Raw genomic sequence first — 19,171 nt, forward strand, 5'->3', positions numbered from 1 at the left:
GATTATTGCTTAAAACTTTACACACTTCTTTGTTCTATTAATCTAAAGATCTGTATACTTTTTGGTGATTATTCAAAATTTTATTTTTGAGTTATTGAGTATTTTGTAAAACAGGGGAGGGTTTTTTTACATGTCGCGCTGATCTCAAAAATAATTTATGATTATTGCTTAAAACTTTACACACTTCTTTGTTATATTAATCTAAAGATCTGTATACTTTTTGGTTTTGATTCAAAATTTTATTTTGGTAATATTTAGTTTTTTGTAAAAAAAAAACAGGGTGGGGGGTTTCACATGTCCCGCCGTGTCTCTAAAACAATATATGGTTATTGCTTAAAACTTTCTCAGAAACTATTTATGATTATTGCATATAACTTCCACACAAGACGTGGGGCGTATCATTCGCTCATGGCGCAGCTGTTTATTGGTTTTTTTTTTTAACTTTTCAGATAAAATTAAGAATGGAAATGTGGAATGTGTCAAAGAGACGACAACCCGACCAAAGAGCAGAAAATCATCTCTATTTCAAGCTCAAAGTTAAAAATTTATCACGAGTTTCAAAGATATATATCCAGTTTATAATTATTTATAAATTATGTATTAAAAACACTCTAGCACATGCTTATATAAAAACAAAACACAATTTATTTTCTAGACTTAGTAAAGAACAAGTTCAGACTAACACCAGTGAATGCATTGCCTTTGTTAGAGCTTTTATAGAATGTAGTCAGTTTATGATGAAGGAGGTGACCAGCACAGGCAGTGATTTGACATTCATAAAAATAATACTCCATGATCAGGTATGGAAAAAATAATACTCCATGATCAGGTATGGGAAAATTAATACTCAATGATCAGGTATGGGAAAAATAATACTCCATGATCAGGTATGGGGAAAATAATACTCCATATGATCAGGCATGGGAATAATTGAGATTATTTAAATTAAATCTTTCTTATGTATTTTGTTGACATTCACCTGTATGTGTACTCAAAATGAGTTTGACAGTTAATCATCTGTGCCAGTTCATCGACCACAGGTCGTCTAGTTTACAGCGCAAATAATAATCAAACCGTTCTGAAATGGCTACAATATTTTAAGGTTTGAACAATAATTTCAAAATAATGCCTCTGAATTTTTGTAAATCATTACATTCCTTAATTTGTTTATATTTATTTTAGCTATTACCAGTTGTTGTTTCATCCATAATAGAGAAGGAATCAGAATTGTACAAGTCACCTTTATATTACATGATGGGAAGTGCTCTGGAGAAACTGGAAAATGTGGGAACTGATGATGTCAGAGAAACTCTGCTCTCCTATTGGTCAGAATTATCAGATAAAGTGAAAGAGAGGCTAAGTGAGGAAGTTCAGGATGATAGTATGAGAGTAGTAGATCGTGTGATGCTTCTTGTGAAAAACTTAGTCTATCCACAAGCTGCAGAAAAAGGAAAATCGGAAAAAGTAAAACCCAGTGTTGATATGAACTCATTTGAACTTTCTCCAAAAGATCAAGATCGGATTAGATTAACAAAAGGCATGAGTACTTTTGTACAAAAATTAGCCATACATGGTTTTCAGAATGCTCACAAACAATGGAATCCACCAAGCTTGCATCTTTTTGCAGCTTTAATGGAAATAGAGCCAGCAGAAGATACCATAAAACTTGTAATAGAAAGTTGCCATGGTGACATTGAGACAGATGAAAGTCATTCAAATTATTTTGTGTTCAATGTTTGTTTACCATGGCTTGAGCATGCCCAGTCAGAAGAAAACGCAGCAGATCAAAAACAAATAATTAGTATCATCTGTACGTTTATTGCATTACTAGAAAACAGTTCACTGACTGTACTTCTCCAGACATTGACTGAGGTATGTTTATGTAGAGAATTGTAAAAGTTGAATTAAACATTTATAAGTGAAGAAAATGGACAGAAATGACATCTGTCAGAAAACTCAAGGGGAGATTATCCTTTGGTTGGCAAATATCAGGTAAAACATATTGAATTTGGTTAGAAATTTAAAAGTCTTATTTGAAATAATTACATGCATAAACATTTTTTATGTTTTAGTTTCTTGATATGTTGTTTGATCAACATGGTGAAAGATTTAACAAAATACTTTTTAAAATCATTATCTAGAAGAAAAAATATTCATTTTTCCTATGAGTTGACCAAGTATTGTAAGATTTTGCATAAATGCATATTGAAAGTATAATTGAAGAAGGCCACGATAATGTTGATATTTACCTGACCTTGGTAATATTTTTCAGACTGTTCAGAATTTTGAAGCTTTCTACCATCTTCTAACCAAATGTATCAGACTACAGTCTGAGTTTAGTAGTATCAAAACATGGTTACATAGTGACATACTGGGAAATAAACTGGTTGACATAGCAACAGTCGTCTGTAAAGAGAGCACCAAACCAGTGGTAGATAATCAGACTAGTATAGAGTTTGGATGGGATGTTATATCATTGGTTCTCACTGCAGATCACAACTCAGGTATCATTGTTTTTATTTTTTATGTTTCTTTATTTTCTGTCACTAAAAATAGAAAAGTTGCTGGAAGGTCGAAGTACCAAATTTTTGAAGAAAATTAAGAAAAGATATTGAATGTTGAGACTCAAACACACCATACATGTCAACCTCTGACAATGGGAAATCATGTCATGACATGACATGACATGTCAAAAAGCGTGTGAAAACGCGTGACGTAGATGCAGACTTTTTAATATGAATGTGGTAATGTTCATAATTTCACATACAAATTTGTTAATATACAAAAAACAATATATATTCTACTGTGAACTTTTATTGTATTAAACAGTGGTTTCTTATGTTGTTTTAAAGCACCACCACTAGGCACATATTCAAAACAACTGCCAGTTTCAAGTTTAGTTACATTTATTTGATAACAGCATACAACAATGTACCATATAAATGTAACATAGTCAAGTTCTGATCAGAATTCAGTGTCAATATTTCTTTATAATTGAAAATGCTCTCCCACAGTAGGAATTGATATTTGAAAGAATGTCATGTTGTTTTTTTTGGCAATGTAAAATGTCATCTATTATCTCTGCCATTGCTCACATTGCTATTGCCTGGTCAAAACTGGGTAGTTCATCAGAAGATAGCTGGTACTATGAGAGCTGATCCAACAGTTCTGTGATATTGTCATCCCCATGGCCTGTAGAATCTGTTGGCTATATTTGAAACTGAAATTAAAAAAGAAAAATGTTTTATAAATTTGATTTCCATTAAATAAACATGTTACATTGTATTTTTCCTCTCACATGTATTGTTTTTGATCATTGCAACAAAGAATGCACAATACGTTACTTGTCACTCGATCATTACAACTCGAACTCCAAAATATAATTTATAAACATTGAATCTTGGAACGTACACACGTGTTATAGTAGTCTCAGGTACACATCGTTTTGAATTAACAATCGGCGCTTTAGACGACTGTACAGGCCTGAAAGTGACCTCTTTCTGTGAAAATTTCCCCTGTAAAGTGAATTTGAAAGAAAGTAACAAAATCGTTAAAACTAATCACAAACTACTTACCTTTTACTGTTTGTCCATATAGAAAAATAAACAATTCGGCAGCCAAATAATTTCTTCGAAATTTTCGGTATTTATCGCTGAATAAGGAAAAAACCCGAGAATAGTGATATCACTAACGACCACAAAGTGAAAAGAACGAAAATGCGTGTAATTGCGTGTAAAGTGTTGAAAAGCGTGTACATGCCATGTGACAAAATCCTCGCGTGTAAACCATTGAAAAAGCGTGTATTACACACGAATATCATGTCACTTGACATGTATGAAACACACACCACTGAAAAATTATGAATTAGTAAACACATATAAACACTACTGAAAATTTAAAAAAAAACACAATCGTGCACCAATCTTTTTCTTCAATCCAAATTTTTATGCCCCACCTACGATAGTAGAGGGGCATTATGTTTTCTGGTCTGTGCTCCGTTCGTTCGTCCGTCTGTCCGTCCGTCCGTCCGTCCGTCTGTCCCGCTTCAGGTTAAAGTTTTTGGTCAAGGTAGTTTTTGATGAAGTTGAAGTCCAATCAACTTGAAACTTAGTACACATGTTCCTTATGATATGATCTTTCTAATTTTAAAGCCAAATTAAACTTTTGACCCCAATTTCACGGTCCACTGAACATAGAAAATGAAAGTGCAAGTTTCAGGTTAAAGTTTTTGGTCAAGGTAGTTTTTGATGAAGTTGAAGTCCAATCAACTTGAAACTTAGTACACATGTTCCTTATGATATGATCTTTCTAATTTTAAAGCCAAATTAAACTTTTGACCCCAATTTCACGGTCCACTGAACATAGAAAATGAAAGTGCAAGTTTCAGGTTAAAGTTTTTGGTCAAGGTAGTTTTTGATGAAGTTGAAGTCCAATCAACTTTAAACTTAGTACACATGTTCCCTGTGATATTATCTTTCTAATTTTAATGCCTAATTATATTTTTAAACTTTTGACCCCAATTTCACGATCCACTGAACATAGAAAATGAAAGTGCAAGTTTCAGGTTAAAGTTTTTGGTCAAGGTAGTTTTTGATGAAGTTGAAGTCCAATCAACTTGAAACTTAGTACACATGTTCCTTATGATATGATCTTTCTAATTTTAAAGCCAAATTAACTTTTTGACACCAATTTCACGGTCCACTGAACATAGAAAATGAAAGTGCAAGTTTCAGGTTAAAGTTTTTGGTCAAGGTAGTTTTTGATGAAGTTGAAGTCCAATCAACTTTAAACTTAGTACACATGTTCCCTGTGATATTATCTTTCTAATTTTAATGCCTAATTATATTTTTAAACTTTTGACCCCAATTTCACGGTCCACTGAACATAGAAAATGAAAGTGCAAGTTTCAGGTTAAAGTTTTTGGTCAAGGTAGTTTTTGATGAAGTTGAAGTCCAATCAACTTTAAACTTAGTACACATGTTCCCTGTTATATTATCTTTCTAATTTTAATGCCTAATTATATTTTTAAACTTTTGACCCCAATTTCACGGTCCACTGAACATAGAAAATGAAAGTGCAAGTTTCAGGTTAAAGTTTTTGGTCAAGGTAGTTTTTGATGAAGTTGAAGTCCAATCAACTTGAAACTTAGTACACATGTTCCTTATGATATGATCTTTCTAATTTTAAAGCCAAATTAAACTTTTGACCCCAATTTCACGGTCCACTGAACATAGAAAATGAAAGTGCAAGTTTCAGGTTAAAGTTTTTGGTCAAGGTAGTTTTTGATGAAGTTGAAGTCCAATCAACTTTAAACTTAGTACACATGTTCCCTGTGATATTATCTTTCTAATTTTAATGCCTAATTATATTTTTTACCCAATTTCACGGTCCATTGAACATGGAAAATGATAGTGCGAGTGGGGCATCCGTGTACTTTGGACACATTCTTGTTCTTTCACATTTAATTTTGATACCAAAAACTATAAAGATAAAAGAGGAGCTGAAACTCTGCATCTTCAAACAAAACTTCAATCTTGGTGTCTGACTGACATACTGCATTAGAAATAGAAATTTAGTACAATGTTTTTAATTTATCAAATTCTTACTGAATCTTGGTTGAATTGCTGGCTTATTTTTTCTGTACTTCCATGTATATGATTTCAACAGATATTTTTATTTTCACTCCACATTACCCTTTTAACAATTTTAGTAAAACAGCTTGCCACTTATGAGATGACAATATCTGTGTTATGTTTACATGTTAGAATCTTATTTCAGATCAAGTAATCAGAGAAGACCATATCAAACAGATATTACATATTGTACACCAAACACTGCTGTCATTGGCTGACAACTCGGACCCTAACAACACAGATATAGCTGTTAAGTTTGTTTCCAAGGCTACACAGAGTTTCTTCATCAGTTCTAAGAACTGTCTATTGTTGCCATCAGCAGAAGATTTGTTGATCACTCTGTTCACAATATCATTGGATGATACATACAAGGTGTCTGGTGAGTATTGGTTGTAGGTTTATTCGAAAGGTTACTATTCCACAATGTAAATCTTGGTACAGTAAAACCTGTATAAACCGGCTGGCTACGGGACTATGGAAAAGGGCCGGTTTGGACAGTGAGCTTGTTTATTCAGGTTTCCGTTTTGACCGGAAGTTAATGACTTGTGAGGTCCCGATATTTTGCATGTAAAAGTTCTCTCTGTCAGATTGTACATTATATCTGATAAATTAAAATACTTTCACTTCATTTTTTATTGTTTGCATTTGCATCATAATACTCGCGTTGTTTGGATTGTGAGACGAGAAATTTCGATTTTCTTCCATGATCGTTAATATGAAACGTTGGAATGCCATGGTCGATTAAAAAGCCAGAATATTATCAAACGTAATTTCATCACTATCGAAACGTTGTCGTACAGTGTACAATACCCATTGATTGTTGCCATCCGGGTGTTTTTTATTATCAAGGTCATGTGTTTAGGGGTTCACAACAGGGAACCCAGGATTTCGAAATAACGATGTAAATTTCGTACTCCGCGATTTTTAAAATTTGTTCATCCAAGTTACAACGTAAGTTCAATCCGAGATATATTTGATGTGTCTTTTCGTTTAATTGACACTTTTATAAAGTTTAAATAAATAATACAGCTCACTCCTGGATGATTGTCAGTTCACAGTTTAACACCTGACTAATTGATTATTTTGAAAAGCCATATTGTATAATTAAATATGTTTTGATTGCATATCGATTATTAAAATCAATTAGACAAACCGGTTTTGATAGGAAATAATTAATGTAAGAGTATTGGGACTGCATAATAAGACCGGAATTCAGAATACACAGGGACCGGTTTACAAAGGGTATTTTAACAAAGCCTTTGAAGGGAAAAAAATGGGACTTTCATTTTCGGCCGGAATGGACAGGAAACCAGTTTATTCAGGGTCCGGTTTAATCAGGTTTGACTGTATTTGGTTTGTGAAAATCGTACAAAAAAACATACTTTTGAATTATTTTTTGCTGGAAATTTTAAGCTATGACAACATATTATTCTATCAAATAATAGCAAAAACCTATTTTAAGACAAAATGATGGAAATACCACTTTTGTTTTCTTTTAATGAGAATTATTAACCATATTCAAATATCATTTTAAAATGTATATTAAACCATAAGTTTATTGGATTTCCAGTCATGAACACAGACCTTTATCAGTAGAGTCTTAACAGTCTTTAATCAAATAAACATAGTATCAGTAGCACACAAGCTATATATTTTCATTGTCACAAACATAAAAAATAGGAGGAGACATTTTGTACAATATTTAAAATTAAAAAAACGTTATGGATTGAAGCCATATTTATACAAAACAGTCCAATATTAAGACTATTATTCTTTTTAATATGTTATAGATGAGACTTTGTCAGAATCAGAACTTGTATGGACCACTGGAATAGGGTCTATTATAAGACAGACTGGTGGTTTGATTAAAGATGGTGGACTACTACAGAAGGCTGTTTGTGTCATTAAAGACAAAGTGATCAGTGTACAACAGATACAAATGTATGTTATATTTCAAATTATTTTTTTTACTAAACTACAAAAAAAGTACAGGATAAATGTATAAGAAATCAATACTATCAATTCTAAGCCCAAAAAAAATGCAGCATTGAAATTGATTGATTGATATTTGTTGCTTAATGTTCAGCTGTAAATTGTCCATGCATATTCTGGAAAACATGATAAAACAAAAATCCTTAACAATCTTCATCCCTTATTCTACATGGGGTACCAATTTTGCTTGGTATAGGTAATATAAACCATATTTTAATGTTCAAAAAGTAGATATTTACTATAAGCTTGTATACAGACATTGTTTAATTCAGGAAAACAAATATTCATTTAAAAGTAACATTTCCTCATTCCATAAAAATTGATACTTGTGAAATGTGTCTATAGATTATATAGGCTGTTCTTACAACCCCAATACATCATTCCTGTAATATTATGCACGAATAATTAACTACATGAGAAACTATTTGATAGTTAGTTGTATTTTTTTCAGATTTGATAGAATAATTAAAGCAGTGGATACATTGTTGACAGTTGTGAAGGAAAGCCTACCTGGAGATAGGGGAGATAACCCTATTGTGTCAAATCTTGTTCAGAATTTATACATACAAGAAATGGTTGCTCCTAGAAAGGTAATCAATTAGAACACCATTATAAGAGGTAGACACAGTTCAATATCAAATAATCAGCTGTAATGCATCTGGATTACATTGAAAAAAATTACAACAAAAACTAGCTTCTATCATTCTTGAGTAATGGTCTCATAAACAGTTTTACCCATTTATTTTTAAAAATGTCATTCATCTTTAGTTTTATTATCATACTCTGTAGAGTTCAAGTAGAATTTAAAAGAAAAATGTGATAATATTAATATTATAATTATTTTCAGGTTTTAGATTATCTTATAACCAAAGGAGATTTGTCCTACCTAAGTATGAACCAAACATTAGGGTCAGATTCCAGCTTTTCACAGATTCTTTACTCAGCTTTGTATAATGCAAGACTTTTATGTTGGTCAGTAGTGAAACCAGATGAACAGGAAACTAGATCAGTAGAACTGGATCCCAAACAGACTACACTGTTACTGTCAGTGTTACATAGTATGAATATTGTAAACCAGTGGAAAGATATAAATAATATTGTAAGTAAGGAATGAGATTCTGCCATTTTCATTTATTTTTTGGTTTAGAGTGGGGTGCTCATTTTTGCCATATCTTTCCCTGTTTTCTTCAATTTATGTTCAGGTCTTTATGTTTTTGAAGTATACTGATATTTCTATATGAAGATAACTTCAAATGCAAAATATTCTTAGCTTTAAAACGTGTTTGAAATTTCCTGATAATTTGTCAACGGGGGACACAAATTCGCCGTTTTTACACATCTATTTTAAAACCAAATAACTGCAGCTTTAAACAATATTATCAAATAAATTCCATTATAGATGAATAGCAGACATTTGAAAGGTGTAAAAAACTGAAATTTAGGGCAATCAGTCAAAGAAATATTAAGAAATATTTCTTTGAAATCGTTTTTGTCATTCAGAAAATTGGCTGAAAAAGACCATTTTTCGGTCCTTTACGGTAAGTGCCAAAATTTAGTCTCATTGCCAAAAATAATCATATTTGTTATAAAAATATAATTTACCAGCTTATTTCTTCCATTTCAACCATCCTTTGAAGTTTTTACACCTCAAAATCATAAAACGGCGAAATTGTGTCCACGACGAATATGAGCGCCCCACTCTAGACCATACTTTATTTGCTGTTAATGCAAGCCAATTTTTTGTGTAGACATTTTGAATTAAAAATCAGTATTTATTCTTAAAGGATGTGTACTGTAAACCAACTTACTTTGCCACAATTATGACAAAGTATTATTGCTAGTTTTGTGAGTAGAAAAATAACATGTAAATGAAACGTTGCAAATATGTAAAACTTGAAACTTTACTTATATAACTACTTAAAGTAAATTAGAAAATTGTGAAATTTAATCGCAGCAAAGTTTCTTAGAATGGGCTAAATGCCAAAATAAAGTATCTGCAAATATAAGTTGGTTCACAGCATTCAGAATTTCCCACATGTATGAAATGGTTAATTTAAAATCTTAGAGATTTTCTTTTCAACAATAAAAGAAATGTCATATTTTATTTTACTTTGAATTATCCCTTTAAAATATTTTTACCTAAATTCCTTTTGAGATGCATGCTTATACATATATAAGTTAATCTTTTTAATATTTCAATACTGTTTTGATAGGTCCATGTGAACCTATCCATGTCACAGTGTATTACAACCTTGGAAACTTTGGTATCTACACTGATCCAGAAGTTAACAGAAAACAGCAAAAAATACCTACTGACAGCAGCTTTAGACAGGTAAGTTATAAAAATACCTACTGACAGCAGCTTTAGACAGGTAAGTTATAAAAATACCTACTGACAGCAGCTTTAGACAGGTAATTTATAAAAATACATTTTGAAAAAAAGAAATAGCTACACATAATACAAGAGTGCACACGCTTAAATGTCTTCCCCACTTTCCTGGTCTTCTTTATAAAAGGTTCCACTGCAAGTATCACAAAAACCTTTAAACATCAATTATCCATTTAAATAAAGTCACGGTTAGGCAAACATGTACACTTAAGCTTCATATCATGCACCATGAATAGTTAACCTATTCAGCTATTGTTTATAGAAACAGACCTAACCATGAAAATTCAACATTGATTAGCTTGAAAATCAGGTTAAGATCATATCAACTAGGCAGACATGACCAACTTACAATCATTCCATATGTCAAAAAGAGTTGACTATGTTTATAGTATCTGAGAGACAGACTTAACTAGAAAACCCTAATTTTAACCTATGAACCATGAAAATGAGGTTAAGGTCAGATGAACTCTGCCAGACAGACATTTACACCTTCAAAACTATTTTCCAGATTATCAATTTGGATATTTCAAAACACAAACTCTAATTACCTGCCATATTTTCACAACAACACTGACCGATTGGAGAAAAAAAATAGACAATTATACGAAATTTATGCGAAAAAAATTATAAAAACTTGCACAGAAGACTAAAGTTTATGATGTTTGTATGCATTAGTTCAAGAATAGGAATAACATTATTTTTCACCGGTGACTCGTTTATTATGACTTTAAGTTCGAAAAATGCCTCTATATGAGGTTACTTTATTTTCAGGGTGCCTTCCCTGTGTACCTTATATGTTTTCAATTTAACAACCCAAATGATCATGCTACATGTTTAAATATGTCAGCAAAGGGACAAGCCAGGTACAGCTGGGGTCAATGCAGTGTTGTGTATAAAATAACTTGATAACATATTGTTCATTACAGTGCTGCAGAGAAAGGATCATTCTGGTGTCTAGCGTTACAGTCACTGATGACCATGTACAGCAAAGATACAGTTTTTACTCTCGACTTTAATTCCTTGTTGGACAGGTCAGTGTAATATCACAGACTAACAAGATGTATAGTATATATATTTATCCTGCAATTGGGTGTTCTACTATACAAATATCGCTTTAAAGCTACTCCCACTGCCGTACTGAGTATTGTATGAACCTGTGTTACCTCAGAATGTGCTTTGCAGTCGCATTCCAACCATGTATCAATTGAGAATTTATGATTACTTTTAAAAACGTTCTGTTTGTTTTCAAACATTTCTTTAGAGCAATAACAATCACAACAATTTTCTGATAACATACACACATTAACAGCAGTCTTTTCTACGATGACAACTATCGACTTCAAAACTTGAATGTGTATGATTGTGCAACAAAAACAACCATGTCAATTTCAGCATGCATGTTTAGTGAATGTCAAGTCTGAAACGTAAGAAAACTCCTACACTTCTGTTTCAAATTGGACAATGTTTTGTTATTTGATTTTACTGTTGAAATTATTCTTTATGTTAAAATAGATAATTATTAAACCTTGAGCGATGTATTATTGTTGACCATTCAAGACTCTTTTTTTGCGAACCTGTCTTCAGCTGAATGTGTGATTACTGTATCATATTACTACACGGGCCTCAAGGGATTTCAAATCGAAAATAAATGAAAAACATGTGTTTTGTGTCTTTCAAAACACAAATAATATACAAAATTAATTGCAGGATAAAGACAATAACTGTTTAGTGTCTTTAAATATCAGCTGTATTTGTACTCAGCTCGAAACAGGTGTAATAGCTCGCTAAAAGCTCGCATACACCTTGTATCCTAGCCTCATACAAATACAGCTGATATTTAAAGACATTAAACAGTTATTGTCTATATATTTACATGAAATATTTGTATCCCTTTTCTCTTGTATTTTTGTGTTGTAAACCCTATACTTTTAAAATCATTCTGTAAATTTATTCTGTGAGCTTGTCTTAAATTCTAGAAATCATCAGAAACGACATTAACAGAAAACTCTCAACAAGCACATATATTAGAAATGCCAAAGTGTGATTCAAAATGTATTGATAGATCCACAAACAATTCATATCTTCTATTAATTTTAAGAGATGTGAAAGGTTCTGAAATATCTGTTGGTAGTGGCACAATTATAATACTGAAAATCTGGGTAAACTGAGACAATATGTAAAGCCTATTTGGATAGCTACATTTTAATACTTTTCTTTAGAAAAAGAACAGAAATTGAAAATTCGTTTTCTTCAATCTGATGAATCACAACATTGCTAACATTTGTAACATTGACTACTTGCATTTCAGACGTAAATAAACAGTCAAATTTCAAATGTAAAAAAGATAAAACAATTACAAACTTATCAAATAAGTTATGAAAACCTACTCTTTCTGTAGATGCAGTGAGTTAGATGAGAGTAAGGTACAAGTCCTACAGGTGGCAGCACCATACTTAACAACAGACAACAAACACACACTAGCAGAGATAATGGTGGCTAGAATGATGAGTGCTGAACCTATTTTCCCTGTCAATGGTAATCTACACGTTTGTTTTAAAACTAAATGGGGAGATCTGGTATGATTGTTTATGAAAAAACTATTTACCAAAAGTTGAAATTTAAGAATGAGAACAACTACATGTCAACATACTGCCTTCAATAATGCATTATATTCATTAGCATATTAGGCAATAAAAGAATTTAAAAAAATAAAACAATACAAGGAAAAATAAAAGGCTTGTTTTATGCAGATAACATAAAACAAGAAAAACGATATGACAGACATTAATATTGAAATAATAAATGTAGTTCCACTTTTGTACAGTCACATGTTTTACTATTACATCATCAAAAGCATTGTCATTGAAGTAGTCAACATCATATCACCACTATAAGCAAAATATATTGATAGGACAACACATTACCTTCAACAATAGACAAATGTCTTTACTGCATGTCAAGCTTGACATCAACCATTTTCAAGCTTCCAGAATAAATTTATTTTAGAATAAATTCTCCAGACATATGGTATAATCGTTTTAAAAAAGATTGAGCTGACTTATTTCATTAAAATCCTATAACATTTACAATGTGATATTCACTTCTATGTACAAACAATGTACATGATACACTGCATCAAATTCATTTTTAGCTCACCTGGCCCATCACTTGGCGTCCGGCGTCGTTGTCGTCCGGCTTCGTTGTCGTCCGGCATCGTTGTCGTCCGGCGTCGTTAACTTTTACAAAAATCTTCTCCTCTGAAACTACTAGGCCAAATTAAACCAAACTTGGCCACAATCATCATTTGGGTATCTAGTTTAAAAAATGTGTCCGGTGACCCAACCAAACAACCAAGATGGCCGCCATGGCTAAAAATAGAACATAGGGGTAAAATGCAGTTTTTGGCTTATAACTCAAAAACCAAAGCATTTAGAGCAAAATTGACTTGAGGGTAAACTTGTTTATCAGGTCAAGATCTATCTGCCCTCAAATTTTCAGACAAATCGGACAACCCGTTGTTGGGTTGCTGCCCCTGAATTGGTAATTTTAAGGAAATTTTACTGTTTTTGGTTATTATCTTGAATAATATTATAGATAGAGATCTAGATAAACTGTAAACAGCAATAATATTCAGCAAAGTCAGATATACAAATAAGTCAACATGACCAAAATGGTCAGTTGACCCCTTTAGGAGGTATTGCCCTTTATAGTCAATTTTTAACCATTTTTCGTAAATCTTAGTAATCTTTTCAAAAATCTTCTCCTCTGAAACTACTAGGCCAAATTAATCCAAACTTCGCCACAATCATCTTTGGGGTATCTAGTTTAAAAAATGTGTCTAGTAACCTGGCCATCCAACCAAGATGGCCGCCATGGCTAAAAATAGAACATAGGGGTAAAATGCAGTTTTTGGCTTATAACTCAAAAACCAAAGCATTTAGAGCAAATCTGACAGCCGTTAAATGTTTATCAGGTCAAGATCTATTTGCCCTGAAATTGTCAGATAAATCGGACAACCCAATGTTGGGTTGCTGCACCTGAATTAGTAATTTTAAGGAAATTTTGCTGTTTTTGGTTATTATCTTGAATATTATTATAGATAGAGATAAACTGTAAAGAGCAATTATGTTCAGCAAAGTAAGATTTACAAATAAGTCAACATGACCGAAATGGTCAATTGACCCCCTAAGGAGTTATTGTCCTTTACAGTCAATTTTTAACAATTTGCCACTGAAACTACTGGGCCAAGTTCATTATAGATAGAGATAATTGTAAGCAGCAAGAATGTTCAGTAAAGTAAGATGAACAAACACATCACCATCTTCAAAACATAATTTTGTGATGAATCCATCTGCGTCCTTTGTTTAATATTCAAATAGACCAAGGTGAGCGACACAGTCTCTTTAGAGCCTCTAGTTATAATTTTATGTCTCTGGGTTATTTGTTTAATTGTACAATATTGATAATCAGTGATTATATTATAGGTGGAATTCAAGCCCTTGCTGTACTGAATAGTATTGTCACAGAGATGGGTGATATTGAAAGCTGCCGAGATCTGTTTGAAGCATCAATGTCCCAGATTATGACCTGGAAGGAAGATAAAGATGATTTACTACTATATTCAAGGTAACTTGTGTTATAAATAATACTTCATCAATCAATTTGTATTAATTGTATTATTAATAGATATAACAGATATATTTCAAACTTTTTTCTTTAAAAGCTATTAAAGAAGAAAAAGTAGCGAAAGCTTTTCATTTTTTTGGGGATGTGGCATATAAAGAAAAGAACAATTGATATTTAAAATGGGTGTAAAAAGCTGAAAGGGGACTTCCTGTTTACCGGGATAGTGTCCTGACTTAAACTAATGCTTGTTGATTGATTATGTATCTTTTTATGGGTTAACTAAAGTTTTAACTATTTGTAAGTCTACATGAATTTTAAATTGCAAATCATCTTTAGGACAACAGTTATGACTGTTTAAATGTAGATTGATATTTTATTTTCAGTGATGTAGGGCAGTCAAGGTCAGACATTATATTTGCCAACATAGAAATAATGAAGTTCCTCCAGCAGACGGTCAATCTTGTATCCATTTATCTGACAGACAAAGAGTGGGATTTTATTATGTGTAGTGTTGTATCATTTGTACAGGTGTGTAGAAGTGCATGATATTATTATGTGTATTATGATACAGGTCTCTTTCAATAAAACATAGCATAAAATGGTACAAAAGAATAATGCATTCAAGACGGATGCAAGTGGAATTTTAAATGTAAAAAAGCAGTGATTCAAGTACTCTAGCTTAAGATATCTTTTAAAAAAAAACTGATGAGTACCATGATGATGAAAAAGCATGCAAATTTTCTAAAAAATAGTTCAGAGTTTTTTTTAAAGTCTCTAATGTGGGAAAAACGAATTTATAAGTTTATTGATTAGTTGACAAATAATCAAATCCACATTAGATTTAAATATTAATATAAATTCAAACAATATATGTTATCTTATAGAGCATTGAAGAAAGTGTAGAAAGATTACCCAACTCTGTAGAAGTACAGATATTTACCTGTACAACGTGTCGTCTGCTAACAACAGTAGCCAGATGTTTACAAACAGATGTAGAAAAGGCGATTTTCCCTCCAAATCTCTTAACAGAATGGAATGAGTTCTTCAGTGAGGGAATATTTGGGGCACTATTACCACTTTTTGTCAAAACAGCAGGTAAGATATAAATCACTTTAGTTTTAGTTTTCTTAATATTTTAGATTGCACTAATGTACAGATTATTTCTACATTTTGATTTTAGATACCAAATATTTACTGTAATTTCCTATTTATAAAACAGTTACTTAATTATACCCCCGCTTTAAAAAAGGGGGGGTATACTGTTTTACCTCTGTCTGTCCGTCAGTCCGTCCATCAGTCCGTCCGTCAGTCAGTCAGTCCGTCCCATGAAACTTTCGTCACATTTTTCTCAGGAACTACAATACAAGGATTTCTGAAATTTGGTTTCAGGGTTTATCTAAGTCAGCTATACCGTGTGATGCGTTTTCAGATTGATCACTTGACAACTTCCTGTTTACCGAACACTTGTATGATTTTACACATGATAGCCAAGTTGAAAATTTTCGTCACATTTTTCTCAGGAACTACAATACAAGGATTTCTGAAATTTGGTTTCAGGGTTTATCTAAGTCAGCTATACCGTGTGATGCGTTTTCAGATTGATCACTTGACAACTTCCTGTTTACCGAACACTTGTATGATTTTACACATGATAGCCAAGTTGAAAATTTTCGTCACATTTTTCTCAGGAACTGCAATACAAGGATTTCTGAAATTTGGTTTCAGGGTTTATCTAAGTCAGCTATACCGTGTGATGCGTTTTCAGATTGATCACTTGACAACTTCCTGTTTACCGAACACTTGTATGATTTTACACATGATAGCCAAGTTGAAAATTTTCGTCACATTTTTCTCAGGAACTACAATACAAGGATTTCTGAAATTTGGTTTCAGGGTTTATCTAAGTCAGCTATACCATGTGATGCGTTTTCAGATTGATCACTTGACAACTTCCTGTTTACCGAACACTTGCATATTTTTACACTATTAATATTATCCACTTGCGGCGGGGGTATCATCAGTGAGCAGTAGCTCGCAGTTTCACTTGTTCTGTATAGCTTCATATATTTAAACAGAATTGTGATTGGAATCATACATAAGACTATCTGTTAACAATTGCTTATTCATCTGTGCCGTCATTATAAAATGAGAGCTAATGTACGTGTGATTACTTCCATGAAGTAGAAATTCACTTGAAGGATGTAATTAGGATATAAATGTATTGCCTGAATGTCTTTGAAGACCGTACTGCTTACAATGGACTTAAATTTTGACATTTTGATATCACGAATGTCATACTCTCAATTTAAGTTGTGAATTGACGTAATATTTTACTGTGAGTTTGAGTTGTAACACTCATGTGAGTTTTAAGGGTGTGGTTATGTCATAATGATAAACATTAAATTCCATCATCATGATCATGAAAAAATACAATAATTATGAGAATAGAAGACAGTAGTGAATCAGGGATTACAGACATGCAAAGACATTAACGGAATTGAGCAAACACAGAACACATAGCATAAGGTCTAACAAAGAATGCATTTATTATTTTTTCCTTACAGAGAATCACACTGAATCAATTACTGGTCAAATTTACCTTCTGCTGAAATCACTATCTCTGTCTGTCTGTCAGTGTCCAAAACAACAAGTATTAGAACACAAACTTGCTGCTTACCTTAAAGCTGATGATACAAGTGGTTTACCTGATTCCTTACAGACCTTGCTCAATCATGTATGTCCATTGTTGTCACATGATGTCAGAGAAGTTCAGTTGGGAGCGTTTCATCTTTTGTACAGGTAATTTTATTAGAAAATATATGTCAAAGAATATTCATATATTAACTAACAGAAGTATTGTATTTTACAAAATTTTTATAAGTATGAAATTTATATAAGAAAAAAACCTAGATAAAATTTTTGATTTCCCAAAGATTACAATTGTGATATTTGAATAAACTTCTTGTTTTATCATTGAAATTTTTTTGCCTGATTTTTTGTGTGATTCCTCTTTTTAAGATCTAAACAAATTAATTATAGAAGTGTATATTTATTCTGCTATGTAAATTTTCAGTATAATACCAGAATTGCCACAATATGAAAAGGAGAGTAAAGATTCAACAGAAGAGGAAGTTTCAAGGTAACAACATGTTTTTTGTTGTTTCAGATTTATGGGAATTTTGAAATTCACAATTTTGCACATGTTTCACACTGACCAAGAATACTAGTAGTTCTAACATTTTAATGAATTATCTAGTGTTCTGATCTGATGTTACATATATGTACAAAATAATGATTCTCCAGTGAAAAGTGACTTTAATTATTAAAAAATAATCCAGATAGCATATTTTCAAAACAGCTTGGAACATTAATTTCTGTAAAATGTGTGTTTTGGGGACAGAACAGCTGATATGTGAAGGACTTATAGCATTAGATTAAAACAATATCAGAACTAGCTGTGTTACTGACAAAAGCAGAATCATATGATCTATGCTTGTTTGTTTTGATGATTATTGCCATAAAAATATGAAACTGATTAGAAAGGATATCCAGTTTTTTAGCTCACCTGGCCCAAAGGGCCAAGTGAGCTTTTCTCATCACTTGGCGTCCGGCGTCCGTCGTCCGTCGTCCGTCGTTAGCTTTTACAAAAATCTTCTCCTCTGAAACTACTGGGCCAATTTTTACCAAATTTGGCCACAATCATTATTAGGGTATCTAGTTTAAAAATTGTGTCCGGTGACCAGGCCAACAAACCAAGATGGCTGCCATGGCTAAAAATAGAACATAGGGGTAAAATGCAGTTTTTGGCTTATAACTCAAAAACCAAAGCATTTAGAGCAAATCTGACATGGGGTAAAATTGTTAATCAGGTCAAGATCTATCTGCCCTGAAATTTTGAGATGAATCAGACAACCCGTTAATAGGTTGCTGCCCCTGAATTGGTAATTTTAAGGAAATTTTGCTGTTTTTGGTTATTATCTTGAATATTATCATAGATAGAGATAAACTGTAAACAGCAAAAATGTTCAGTAAAGTAAGATCTGCAAATAAGTCAACAGGACCAAAATGGTCTGTTGACCCCTTTAGGAGTTATTGCCCTTAATAGTCAATTTTTAACCATTTTTCGTAAATCTTAGTCATCTTTTACAAAAATCTTCTCCTCTGAAACTACTGGGCCAAATTAAACCAAACTTGACCACAATCATCATTGGGGTATCTTGTTAAAAAATTGTGTCCGGTGACCTGGCCAACCAACCAAGATGGCCGCCATGGCTAAAAATAGAACATAGGGGTAAAATGCAGTTTTTGGCTTATAACTCAAAAACCAAAGCATTTAGAGCAAATTTGATGTGTGGTAATATTGTTCATCAGGTCAAGATCTATCTGCCCTGAAATTTTAAGATGAATCAGACATTTCGTTGTTGGATTGCTTTCCCTGAAATGGTAATTTTAAGGAAATTTTGCTGTTTTTGGTTATTATCTTGAATATTATTATAGATAGAGATAAACTGTAAACAGCAATAATGTTCAG

General features: G+C 32.3%; 1 protein-coding gene and 1 long non-coding RNA gene across 3 annotated transcripts in view; one reads left to right on the forward strand and one right to left on the reverse strand.

The window, feature by feature from the left end:
* Positions 1–19,171, forward strand: part of LOC143048615 (E3 ubiquitin-protein ligase listerin-like) — a 45,335-nt gene that overhangs the window by 18,970 nt on the left and 7,194 nt on the right. For both annotated transcript variants that reach the window (XM_076222401.1, XM_076222402.1), the window contains 15 exons: positions 656–800; positions 1,183–1,872; positions 2,273–2,504; positions 5,779–6,012; positions 7,424–7,574; positions 8,077–8,215; positions 8,473–8,724; positions 9,839–9,957; positions 10,941–11,045; positions 12,413–12,549; positions 14,499–14,640; positions 15,024–15,168; positions 15,525–15,735; positions 17,205–17,439; positions 17,714–17,779. In XM_076222401.1, coding sequence (XP_076078516.1) covers positions 656–800; positions 1,183–1,872; positions 2,273–2,504; positions 5,779–6,012; positions 7,424–7,574; positions 8,077–8,215; positions 8,473–8,724; positions 9,839–9,957; positions 10,941–11,045; positions 12,413–12,549; positions 14,499–14,640; positions 15,024–15,168; positions 15,525–15,735; positions 17,205–17,439; positions 17,714–17,779 — 3,003 coding nt within the window. The remainder of the gene's footprint in view (positions 1–655; positions 801–1,182; positions 1,873–2,272; positions 2,505–5,778; positions 6,013–7,423; positions 7,575–8,076; positions 8,216–8,472; positions 8,725–9,838; positions 9,958–10,940; positions 11,046–12,412; positions 12,550–14,498; positions 14,641–15,023; positions 15,169–15,524; positions 15,736–17,204; positions 17,440–17,713; positions 17,780–19,171) is intronic.
* On the reverse strand, positions 2,889–3,621 carry LOC143048616 (uncharacterized). Its single transcript, XR_012969896.1, has 2 exons — positions 3,576–3,621; positions 2,889–3,220 (listed from the first exon to the last, which is right to left on the reverse strand). It is a non-coding gene; the product is annotated as an uncharacterized LOC143048616 (long non-coding RNA).

The sequence above is a fragment of the Mytilus galloprovincialis genome, chromosome 10, assembly GCF_965363235.1.
Source record: "Mytilus galloprovincialis chromosome 10, xbMytGall1.hap1.1, whole genome shotgun sequence".
NCBI classification, from domain to species: Eukaryota; Metazoa; Mollusca; class Bivalvia; order Mytilida; family Mytilidae; genus Mytilus; species Mytilus galloprovincialis.